Genomic DNA, 13,325 nt, shown 5'->3' on the forward strand with positions numbered 1-13,325 from the left:
AAAAATAATCTGCAGTACATGAGGAAAAAGCAGGAGATTGACACTAGGTAATGATGCTCATTTATCAAGGTGGTGCAGGCATGATGGACCAAATGGCCTCCTTTGGCACCATAACACTTCTGTGATCTGAGTTATGCACAGAAGCTAGGATTGTTTACAGGGGAGAAAGAATTCTACCTGTAATCTCCCAGGAGATTTCAAGACAAGATAAATGTCAATATGACTTAATTTTAGATTCTACAACAAGAATGCACAGCCTTAAAGTTAGAGTGAAACTGGAGAGACAGTTAAACTGAACTACACAGAGAGTGGTGAATGTATGAACTGGACTCCATTCATCAGGAAATGCGAGAGCACCATGAAACTCGAAAGAGGACTTGATAAGTACCTCAAAAGAAACTTCATATCGGGCTACGCATGGTATTATGGGATGTACATATTCCCAGAGTCCCAAGAGTTAGCAAATGAGCTGTGCATGATCGAGGGGCTGAATATTATATGCTCCCTCAGGTGAGGTAGCACACAAACTGGGCTAGGTGCCCAGCCTACCACTTCACCATCCATCCTTAAGCTTGAAACCATCATACCAAACCCCAAATCTGCAGCGTGGCTACCATATGTAAACAAACAATTAAGGGTCAAATTGAGTTCATTAAAATCTCAAATAACTGCAATATTACCCTGCCCACACCATAATAATAGTGAATGGTATGAATAGACAGGCAGGAGTAAGCAGTCTCCTTTATTTTAAAGGTAATTTTCAAATGCCTGAAGATTAGGCATACAATCTTCAAGGATGCCCTTTAAGCATCAGGGGCACACCCCTGAAGATTATCCCTGCTTCCTTCTTTCTCATATGGTATGTAAAAACTCAACCCTTCATCATTCCGAAGGTGGCAATACCATTCCCATCTACCATTCCCTCCACTGCAATTCACTTGGATCTGGGTTTCGACTTGCACTCCTAATAGCATCTACTACATAACTGGCACTATTGGGAATAACAGACTGCACTTATTTAGCTCAGCTGTAGTATTTTATGGTATAAATCTCTACTCGGTTATTACTATGACATGCTACGTCACTCATCATGTGAGTTAATTACCAGATTTACTGTATTCAATTTAATAAAATCCAATTTAATGGAATCCAACCTGAACCCATTAAACTCAAAATATCAACAATAAAATTCAGTCGAGCTCCACTTATTTTACTTTTACTAAATGAGCTGTGGCGATTTTGTTTTGGAACACAGGAAATCTAAACCAAAAAACAGCAGACTCGGCATTGTTCTGACCACATTTTACGGTTTAAACCAGACAAGATGTTCATGTCAGACGGCCTAGATTAATGCTTATCTCAATTTAACTTTTTAAATAAGTAAAAGTTTTATCATCCCAGACTCTCCAATAGAGAAAAAAATTTTCACAATCTGTTCTTGTCATGCAGAGGAACAATCTGAACCTAACTGTGGTCAATCTTCAATTGGGAATTTCAACCCATTTGAAACTGAACTCTGAGACATTTAACTGACATTTTTTACACATCTAAAGAGAGAGATGGGGCTTTTATTGTCAGTATTCAATCTAGGCCTTCAACTTGAAGTAACTGCAGTGCTCTTTTGCAGCACTATGTCTAGCACCTGTGCCCTGCATCCTATGCAAGCAATTTAGACTCACAGTTACTGAATAACAATCAGGAATGGCAACCAGGTCTGAGACTAATTTTAGTACTCTATCGGTGCTTGCTTGGAAAAAACTAGGATTAGAAGCTAGCAAGTCCCTGGTCAGAATGGCAGCGTACACTGTGCACTTGATGTTCTTGAACAGTATATTTATGTTCTCCATATTAATTTGCTCCATGGTTTCTTAAGTGAATTGATTGCTTGCTGAAATACAGTTCCTTCAGCTCCAGTCACCCCATGGGGTGTCACTCAAGAGAACACGTAGGAGCCTAGAACATTATTTTTAACAATTTCATATTTTATGTTTACTGATGGCATTCTTCTCATGGTGTCTAATGATTCAAGTAATGTGTTGTTACCCTACAACATACATCTGCTGCTATGGCTAATGTGGTATTATGGATTTATACTGCAGGCAATAATGTTACTTCTCAGTGGTTTGTATTCACCTGCACAGGTATTAAAATTATATTGACCTGCAAGTACTTATAATCAGCAAACACCACAGGCTGGATTCATGATTTCCCACCAGGTGAGTTTTCAGTGAGGGGAGGCCATATAAAATACAAAAGTCAGCAAAGATTCCTGTCCACACTGAGCTGACTCCATTACACAGCAAATGGCTAAAGTGGCAGCCCACACACCATTTTAAAGTAAATAATTAATGATCAATCAAATTTGTTATAGGACGGCAGGATTTTTCAGAAATCAAAGCTGTGATACAAACAAAAAGCTTGGGACGGTGGGAATTTGTGACGTGTAACATTTTGGGCTGCCAATGGCAGGAGTCTGGGAAGCACATTTGAAAGTAGGCCGTTGCATTATGACACCGCCTGGAATAGGGAGAGGCTGAGTTGGCAACTATACAAAAAACGCTTTCTTATCGGCTTGCCACAGTGCCTTAGTAAAATGATTCACTCTTTAAAAGCATATAACAAAGCTTTTAAAGAGTCATTTTACTAAGATACAAAAATGACATAGGTTGATCATCTAATTTAACAAATGCAATAGTTAGTGCACACTGCCAATTGATTGACTTCCGATACTATTTTAAAAACTGACAAATGACTGTACTCCCTTTCATTCACCCATCACTTCATCTTTTTAAAAAAATGACTTTTATTCACCAGTAATTTTAGGCTGTGGCTCTGGAACTTCCAAAATGTGTTCCATACCTACAGCAGGAGAGATTTAAAACTGAGCTCAGTAACCAAAATAAATTGGTAGACAAACAGGAGGCTCTAAGAACACACCAGGCCAGGCAGCATCTGGAAGAAAGGAGCAGTCAACATTTCGGATATTAGCCCTAATACCCACAATGTTGACTGCTTCTTTCCTCCAGATGCTGCCTGGCCTGGTGTGTTCTTCCAGCCTCATGTTTATCTACCTTGGATTCCAGCATCTGCAGTTTTTTTGTCTCTAACCAAAGTAAATTAACTGTTTTGGAGAAAAGAAGTTTGGGGCAATTTAAAAACCAAATCCAGTCTCAATTTTCCTGCAAAATGAGTAATTTCTCTTGTACATTGTAAAAGAGGATTGAAGGTTTTGTCTATAAATGACCCACATTACAAGGTCAGTTGCCTTCTTGAACTACTGCTGTCTACCTGCAATGGGTTGAATCATAATGCCATTTAGAAGCAAATTCCAGGATTTTGACCCAGAAACAGTGAAGATGCAGTGATGTTTCCAAGTCAGGATGGTAAGTGGCTTGGAGATGAAATTGCAGGTTGTGGTTTGCCGATGTATTGGCTGCCCTTGTTCTTCCAGATGAAAGTAGTTGTGGGTTTGGAAGGTGCTGTCTGAGAATGTTTAGTAAATTTCTGTATTGCATCTTGTGGATAGTACATGCTGCTGTTGCTGAACATTGGTGGTGGAGGGAGTGAAAAAGGGTGGACAAACAGGTAAAATAAAATGGGTGGTTGGCACACCACCTTCCCACTCACCCCACAGCTTGTCCCCTGTATTACAGCTGGCAGATAAGATATCAGCGACCCAACCTGATCTTTGATGTTAAAATTAAAGACCACATAAAGGCCTCATTCTGCCTCTATCACCATACCACTGGGTGGTTGATAATGGAAGAAAAGTAGCCAATCTTTCCTCCCCAGGGCAAAAGTGGGGAAGGAAATGGAGGTGGTCCTCTTTGGCAAACTTTTGGGAATACAGGAGCAGGGATGTGTTGTTGCACTTGCACAGAGCCTTGGTGAGACCACACCTGGAGTACTGTGTGCAGTTTTGGTCTCCTTTTCTAAGGAAGGATACTGTTGCTCTCAAGAGCATGCAGCAAAGGCTTACCAGGCTGATTCTGGGGATGGCACGTCTGACATATGAGGAGAGATTGACTTGGGTGGGAATGTTACTAGAGCTCAGACATATGAGGCGGCGGGGGGGAGGGGGAATCTCATTGAGACTTATAAAATTCTAACAGGACTGGACATGGTAGATGCAGGGAAGATATTTCTGATGGTGGGTGTGCCCAGAACTGGGGTCACAGTTTGAGGATTTCGGGGTAGGCTATTTAGAATGGAGATGAGGAGACATTTCTTCATCCAAAGAGTGGTGAGCCTGTGGAATTCATTACCACAGGAAGCAGCTGATATCAAAACACTGAATGTATTCAAGAGGTGACTACACATAGCACTTGGGTGAACGGGATCAAAGGTTATGGGGAGAAAGCAGGATTAGGCTATTGGAGTTGGACGATGAATCATAATCATGAAGAATGGTGGAGCAGGCTCAAAGGGCCACATGGCCTTCTCCTGCTCCTATCTTCTATGTTTCTGTTTCCCCTGCTCCCCATATGGAACTCACCTCTTCTGCCTTCTTCCCATCCCACTCCTAAACCATGCATAGCCACAAACAAAAACAGAAACAGCTGGATAAACTTAGCAGGTCTGGATAAGATCTGTGGACAGAAATCAGTTAGAAATCAGGTCCAGTGACTTCTCTTCAGAACTGATGGTACCTAGGGAAAAGTTGTTAAATATGCAGAAGATAGGGTGGGGGGAGGGGGAGGAGTAAACAAATTGGTCGAGATAGAGCCCAAAGTGAAAGAAAAACAGTTGGACAGAGGTCAGCCTGTGAGAATTAATAGCTGCTAATGAGGACTGTGTGTGTTTAGGTAGTTTAGATTCCCTATAGTGTGGAAACAGGCCCTTTGGCTCAACAAGTCCACACTGCCCCTTGAAACATCCCACCCAGACCCATTCCCCTATAACCCACACACCCCTGAACTCTATGGACAATTTAGCATGGCCAATCCACCTAGTCGGTACATCGTTGGACTATGGGAGGAAACCGGAGCACCCGGAGAAAACCCACGCAGACACGGGGAGAATGTCCAAATTCCATACAGACAGTTGCCCGAGGCTGGAATTGAACCTGGGTCCCTGGCGCTGTGAGGCTGGAGTGCTAAGCACTGAGCCGCTGTGCCACCCCCATGTGGTAGCACGACAAGGGCTGTGTGTTGGAAGTTAGGATAAGAACAATGGGAGAACGTACCCAAGCCCTAAAATTGTTGAACTTGACTTGGAGTCCCAAAGGCTGCAGAGTTTATAGACAAAAAATGAGATGCTGCTCTTCCAGCTTGTGCTGAGGTATGCAGTGCTCCAGCAGCAAGCAGCTGACAGATGTTGACCAGGGAACACAGTCATGTGTTGAAGTGGCGGGCAACTGAAGGCTGACTTTTGCAGACAAAAATCACCCTCTTCTGTCCTGAACCAGAAACTCCAGACTTGTCTTTCAGTCTGTATCCAGGATTTTCTTTTCACAATGTCCCTGTAGTCCCATCAATAACTACAACTGCATCCTGCTGCTGCTGGGACTAGTCAGCTTTCAAAGGGTGGAACTCCCTGTCTTTGAAGGGCACTTTTGTAAGACTGCCCCTGACATATTATTGTATGGCAATCTTTCATAAATTTGTGAACTGCCAATCAACCTTCTATCTAGGGATCAGCAATACATCCACTTGTAAAATTCACCCCAACATAAAATGAATGGTACAATTCTAAAAGGGATTCTGTCCAAGAAAAGTTCCCATTAGTCAGTGAAGGTGGCAGGACAGGGCTAGAACCTGGTTAATGAAGTATAGATCATCCTGGGCTTCAGCGATAGGGGCATAAAGTACCAAAAACAAGGAAGTTATATTAAACCTGTATGAAGCACTGGTTCAGCCTCAACTGGACTGTTTGTTCAGTTCTGAGCCCCGCACTTTAAGAAGAAAGTGAAGATTTCAGACAGTGCAGAAAATATCGACAAGAATTGTTTCAGGGATGAAGAACTTCAGTTACATAGAATGTTTGGAAAAGTTGGGATGGTTTTCCTTGAAGAGGAAATTGACAGGTGATTTAATTGTTATTCAAAATCACGAAGGCTCTGGGGACAGAGTCATACAGCATTTAAACAGACCATTCAGTTCAACTAGTCCAATCTAACCATTTTCCAAGCTAAACCAGGCCCACCTGCCTGCATTTAGCCCATATCCCTCCAATGATTTCCTATTCATGGATGCATGCGAAAGTCTTTTAAACACTGTAACTCTACCTGCTTCCACACGTTCTCTGCCAGCTCATTCCACACATGAACCACTCTGTGTAAATAAAACCTGCCCTTCATGTCCTTTTAAAACTTTCTCAGCCTACTAGTTTTATATGCCCACTAGTTTTGAACTTACCCACCTGAAGCGAAAGACTCTTGTCATTCGCCTTATCTATGGCCCTCATGATTTTATAAACCTCAATAAAGTCAGCCTTCAGCCGCCTCCACTCCAATGAAAAAAAAAGTCCCAATCTTTCCAATCCATTTTTATATCTCAAATTCTCCATTCTCAACAACATCTCGGTAATACTTGTCTGAACCTTCTCCCATTTATTAATATCCATCCTATTGTATAAGTCCTGCCTTTGTTTGTATTGCCAAAATGCACATTTATCCAAATTAAACTCTATCTACCAAACTTCAGCCCATTGACCCAAATGATTAAGATCTCTGTGTAATCTTAGATAACCTTCTTCACTGTCCACTATACCACCAATTTTGGAGTCATCTGCAAACTTAATAACCACGCCTCCTATATTCTCATTGAAAACATTTATATAAATGACGAATGAAAGTGGACCCAGTACCCATCTCTGTGAAACACCGCTGATGAAGGGAAACATTAGAAGAGGAGTTGAAAACCAGAAGTCACAGCTTGAAGGTAATTGGTAAAAAAAACATGGAGACAAGAGGAGAAATGTTCAGACAGCGAGAGTTTAAAATCTGAAATACATCAGAGAGTGTGGTGGAGTAAGGTTCAATTCAGGCATTCAAGAAGGATTGGTTATCTGAAAAGGATAATTTGCAGAACTAAAGGGAAAAGACAGTAGAGCGACAAGAGGCGAGTTGGTCCTGCAGAGGGCCATCAACCCATGTTGTACACGTCCCGAGAATACTTGATAGAGACAGTGTTGAGGGACATTTACTTTCTGTTTAAAAAGTAGAAAGAGCTTTACTCTGTATCTAACTCCGTAATGTCCCTGTCATGGTAGTGTTTGACAGGGGAAGCGCTAGAGAGTTTTAATTTCAGTTTGAAAGAATAAACGGAGATTTACTCTTTTTAACCAGTGAGATACTATCCTGGGAGTATCCAATGGGGACAGCATGGAGGGAGATTTACTTTACATCTTACCTGTTGTTTACCTGTCCTGAGTGTTTTTGATAGGGACAGTGTTGATGGAGCTTTACTTTTAGTTTTGAAGAATAGGGGGATATTTACTCTATTTTTAAGTCATGTTGTACCTGTCCTGGAAGTGGTTGATGGGGGCAGGTGGGAGGGAGATTTAACTTCAGTTTACAAGAGTAAACATGAGAGGCCAACTGTTCTGTGGGCTGATTTTGTTTGAATCCAATACTTCAATGGTCAAGGGATGCATCAGGCAGGCTGTTCACTCCTGCTGAGATCCTCAAGTAACCATTCACCCCAATGCTAAAATTCCCAAACAGGAGGAGCCTACAGCAACCCAGAAACTTTTACTGTACTGCAGGGGTCTGGCCTGACAGCAGAGGGCCTCCTGTGAAATTCTGTTATGCCTACTTGAAGCATCTCCGATATCCATTCAACACTCCTCTCCAATCCATAACCATCCCACCATGCGCACCCCCGCCCTAGTTCTCCATAGGTCTGCTACCCAGGTCTTGCTGATACCCCACAAACTCACTTTGAAATCCTGCTCCATAACTTCATTTTGTTCAGGGTTTGCTGCAAGACTACAGACCTGCTGGCCAATCAGATTAGTTTTCATCATTTAAGCAGGACTTCCGAATTAGATGTGAGCAAATTTTCTATCCATCAATTAATGCTGTTTTCCAGCATTAAATTGCTGTGAGCTTTTGGTGGGAGAGATCCCTGATAACTTTTTGGTTAGGATCAGTGAAAACAATAAAATCCAAGTCTGCGTCACTTCCGGAGTCATTGATCTTTGAGGCAAGTCAGTTAAAACTTGTTACATGTCGTGGCAGGTCAATTGTCTGAGAATATAAAAAAAAGTAAGCTTTCAATTGGTGATTGAAATACAATTATAATCTTCAAAAGGTTACCAGGCCATCAGTGTTTTCTGTAGCCACCGTCCAAACTGATGAAGCACTAATTCTAGGCTGTAAACCTCCCCTGAGGCTTAACTTTTCAGTTGAGCAAACCCTAAATGTGTTACATTGCTGAAACACCATCTTTACAAAATAAAGCTCCTACTCAGCTGTTTATAACAAATGCCTATTTTCTACCACCTCTCCTTTTCATTGACTTCTGCCTGAACAATTTCATTGGTGTGTTCTGGCATGCAGGTGCCATTCAAATCATTCAATTTACTATCAGCTATTTCCTCTTGTTTTCCACAAAGCTTTAAGGCTCTAGATATGAAGACATCAAAGTCAAACTGGGAGCTCCCTCCATTTGATATTTCTGAAGATGCCAAGGTGCGAGGGGATGATGGCTGACTCCTTTCCTGAATGTTTGGCAGTGAGCTGGAGCAATCAATTTTGAAAGGGCTCCCATTCTTACAGTCTGAGACCTTCAAAAGGAGGTCAGATTTCCCTTCGTCCAGTGAGACGGCCACACACGAGGCAGTCGCAGTTCTTTTCCTATGAGATAAATCCAGAATGAGCTTAGGCTCAGAGTAATGATGTGGTTTGTTGTCCCTCCACAGTAGTCTATCCAGATAGGAGGGTGATCCAATTTTATAGTCGCAAGATCGTCCATAGTCAACATCACACATCCGATCCATGGAGGAGTGGGACTGCTCCAGGAGTCGCTCAGAGCTGCTCTGCGAATATTTCCGAGGGTCAACTTGCACATCCTCTGCAATGGCTTTTGATGTAGCACGAGGATCGCGCTGGGCTTCATCCATGTCACTGTATTTATCTCGGAGCAGCTCAAAGTCAGAAGAGAAGCTGTCATGATATCTGCAACAAAATTATTGGTTGTAAAATTGTCAAAGAAAAACAGCAGGTAGTAACATCTAGCTTCTGGTTCAGATCGTGTTTTAAATCAGCAAATCAATGTCAAGAGCAAATGCACTTATGTTATAGCTTTTGTTTCATTTTTGGTACATTCTACATTGCACATTTAGATGTGCCCAGTTGATGGGAGATTCACAGGGGATGGTTTCTAAACTTCCATTAAAGCTGCTCTAAGACTAGGAGTAATTGCACAGTAGCAGCCCAAGCATCAACCCCATTCTTATTGTTTTGTAATTCCATCAGGACGTGTAATACCCATCCTTTACATCAAAGTTAAATTCAGTTCTGTTAACAATACAGCACAAACTTTGGCATTGTGCATCGATGAGTCTTCCACTATTGTGATTAAATTGCCAGTCTTGTACAAGGAGAGATTGAGAGAATTTATTTAATTGTGGAGGGTATGACAGCCTGAGCCTATTTCTGTTCTCATCTATTGTCCAACATGCACACTTGACAGGGATCAATGCACTTCAATCAGGAGCAAATCTTGATCTTCCTCCAAATCCCAAGGGCATGAATACCAGCTGTATCTTGCTGCTATCTGCTAAGCTCAGCTAAATTGATATGGATTGTGCAATATGCTCGAGGACTTCCTGTCAAAATAGCTCAGGTGCATAAAGGCAGTGCATTTATTTAATAGTTAATACCCGTTCACTCAATCATTTTTTTTGTTTCCCTGAAGTTTAAATTGTGCAATTGCTTGAATTAAAAGCAAACAGGTCATAGGTTTTATTTTTTTTTTAGGTGATTTCAGTTTAAATTTACTGTTTATTGGCAATGAGTAAGAAAACAAACAGCAAAATCTTCTAGAAGCTAGGGTTGGGATTGAAAAAGAAAAGTGGCTAAAGTTGGTGACTAATTATTTGACAAACTGATGGGACTGATGGGACATGTTATTAGGACCTGATGGCCTGCATCCAAGGATTTGCAAGATGTGCAGAGATAAGGGAGGCATTGGTCAAAATATTTCAGAACTCATTAGATTCTGGGAGGTTCCAGCAGATTGGAAAATCATTAATATGACACACATGTTCAAGGAAAGAAAGACAGAAAGCAGGAAACTATAGACTGATTAGCTTAACATACATCATTGGGAATGTGCTGGAGTCCATTAAGGAAGAAAAAGCAGTATGTTTAGGAAAGCTTAATGCAATCAAATATATTCAACATTTATGAAAGCGAAATCATGTTCGACAAATTTGTTAAAGTTCTTTGAGGGTATAAAAAGCAGGAGATAAAGGGGAACCACAAGATGTAGTCTATTTGGATTTCTGGAAATATTTTGATACAGTGTCACATAAAAGGGTATTGAGCTCTTATTTTTGGGAATTATGTATTAGCATGAATTAAAAATTAGTCAACACACAAAAGTCAGCCAAGATTAATGTGCTTTTTGATGGTAGAAGGATGTACTAGTGAAGCGCCACAAGGATCAGTCCTGGGGCCTCAATTATTTACTATCTGTATTGACTTGGAAGAGGGAATAGAGTATGTTGAATCCAAATTTGGTGATGGTACAGGAGTACGTGGGAGAGCATGTTTTGATCAGGACAGAAGGAATCTGCAAAGGGATAGATAGGTGGAGTGAGTAGGCAAAAGTTTAGCACTTGGAGAAATTGTCAAAAATGAGGAGTCATGCCTTTTGATACGAATGATTCAAAAGGCAGATTATTACGTAATTAGAAACTCCACAAATTATAGCATAGCAAGATTTGGGTGTTCTTATACATGAAAAAAAATGTTGGTTTGATCTGCAGCAAGCAATTAAGGTGGCAAATGGAATTTTGCCCTTTTTGCTTGGAGGGGGTCGGAATTTAAAGAAGGATAATCCTCCTGTTACAACTATACAGGGGTTGGTAAGATGCATCTAGGGTAGTGTATACAGCTATGACTCCTGTATTTAAAGACACAGTACACTAGTCGTGGAGGCTGTTCAAAAGTCCTTCACTAAGTTGACCCCCAAGATGAAATGGTTACTTTCTCAAGACTGGCTAAATAGATTAGACCTTTATTCAGCACAGTAAAGAAGATTGAAAGGTGATCTTATTGAAACATACAAGATTCTCAGGGGTCTTGAGTGCATATATGTTGGGAAGGTATTTTCATGGTGGGGGGGGGATCTTGAATTAGGGGATATAGTTACAGAATAAGGGGACCACATTTAAAACTGAGAGGATTTTCTTCTCCCAGAGGGTAGTGAATATCTGGAATTCTCTATGCAGAGAGATGTGGAGGCTAGATCTCTGAAGTATTTAAACAGCAAGTGGATAGATTTTATCAAGAATTTGAGGTCGATGAGGAGCTGAATTCTGGTGCAAATGTGTGGCAAGGTTTTCAGCTGAAGACAATGTATGACACAATGGTACAACTTTGGAAAGTAGTAAAGATGTATTTCAAAATTAATATCAAAATATCATATTAAAATATAAAAACAGTCTTTACAAAAATATCAATAGAACAAATAAATGACCTAATTTGGTGTAAAAATTATTCGTGGAATGATTAAAAACATTCTGTTCTTTAAAACTGTGACCTGATGCCAGCATGTGAACTTCTCAGGAAAATGTGCACTGTTGCTGATCTCCATTTCAACTCTGCTTAGAAGTTTACAACTGGTCATATTGCTCTCATTATTTTTTTCATATACAAGCAGTGAGTCTGCGAACAGGGCTTTGCAATCCCTCGTATCAAGTTGTATTTAAATTATCCTGAAAAGAAGCCAGTTATGTTGAGGTTTTGGAGGATTTTTCACTGCGAGGGCTAGCGAGTTCTCACTTTATCTTACTGAACTTTGCATTAATTATCTACCATGTCCCTAATGCGTCTCTCACGTCTGATTCCAGGCCCACCTCACTGTACAGAATCTTCAGGAGAACTTGTCACTCACTGGATATCATAGAAATCACTGGCATCCCTTGTGCTGCTCCATCTTTAAAAGCTTGTTGTGCATGTGGACAAGAATTGTCAGCCCAGAGATGCACTACATGGTCCCTGACATTAGTCCTTGACATGGCACACAGGGGAAAATTGGCATCCCATTTTTCAGGCAGGGTCCTGGAAGTCCTGCTGGATGGGGTGGTGCAGAGATGGAACGTCTACTTCCCACGGGACCAGCTGTGGAGGACACGACACCAGATCATTCCAGCCTAGTCTAAGGTTACCACACAGGTTAGAGCAGTCTCAGCTGTCTGGAGGAATGCCCAGCACAGGAAAAGGCAAATGACCTTCTCCTCTTTTCCCAGTATAAGTGCCACCATCTTCTCTCAAGTACCTTACTCTCTCTCTGCTACTGTATTCACATCCCGTCAAGGCTCATTTTCTACCATTCTCACTATTGCCTGTAAGACCGTCCCTCACTCACTCTTGCCCGCCCCAATCTCCGATGTCTATTACTCACACACTCGATACACTAAATACACCAACAGTAATAGCTGTGCCATCCACTTCCATCACCCATAATATCTGCCTGTCTCTTATTCCAGAGGAAAAAAATCACTTCTAAAGAGGTCAGAACAACTCAAGATAATTGATGGGCTGCCTGACAATCAGCTCCTCACCTCTTATTGGGATGGGACCCCGACTCGGACCATCCAGTTCAGGCTCTGGACTCGTATCAGAGGCTGCCTGTGCAAGGAACCCTTGCAGGAAAGCTAGCACCCTTGACCTGACTTCGGCATGATGACAAACAAGACAAGCTTCCTTCCTTTCTGTGATCATAAATGACAAAACAAAAGTAACATGTATGCACCAACCAACCAAAACTTCCAGTTACAATCCATTTTAATTCCCCCTCCAACTTCCCCAGCGACACATCCATCCTTGGCCTCTTCCACTGTTGGAGTGAGGCCAAACGTAAATTGGAGGAACAACACGTGATATTTTGCTTTGGGAGCTTACAACACAATGGCCTCAATATTGACTTCACCAGCTTCAAAATCCCTCCACCTCCAGCCTTATCCCAGGTCTAGCCCTTCCCCTCTTCCTCACCTCCTTAACCTGATCTAACCTGTCCATTTTCCTACTCACCTATCCACTCCATCCTTCCCACTGATCAATTACACTACCCTCCTACCTGCATCCACCTATCATCATCCCACCCGCCATTCACCCAGCCCCACCCCTTTCCCTCCATTCACTTATGAGC

The 13,325-nt window shown here is 41.6% G+C and overlaps 1 protein-coding gene across 3 annotated transcripts in view; it reads right to left on the reverse strand.

Annotated features, from left to right (window-relative positions):
* Positions 1-3,057: 3,057 nt before the first annotated feature.
* The window catches only part of LOC125457474 (mitogen-activated protein kinase 4-like), a 133,924-nt gene continuing 123,656 nt past the window's right edge, over positions 3,058-13,325 (reverse strand). For all 3 annotated transcript variants that reach the window (XM_048541730.2, XM_059649677.1, XM_048541817.2), the window contains exon 6: positions 3,058-9,121. In XM_048541730.2, the coding sequence (XP_048397687.1) occupies positions 8,440-9,121 (682 nt within the window). In that variant the 3' untranslated portion in view covers positions 3,058-8,439. The remainder of the gene's footprint in view (positions 9,122-13,325) is intronic.

Source organism: Stegostoma tigrinum, chromosome 1, assembly GCF_030684315.1.
Source record: "Stegostoma tigrinum isolate sSteTig4 chromosome 1, sSteTig4.hap1, whole genome shotgun sequence".
NCBI classification, from domain to species: Eukaryota; Metazoa; Chordata; class Chondrichthyes; order Orectolobiformes; family Stegostomatidae; genus Stegostoma; species Stegostoma tigrinum.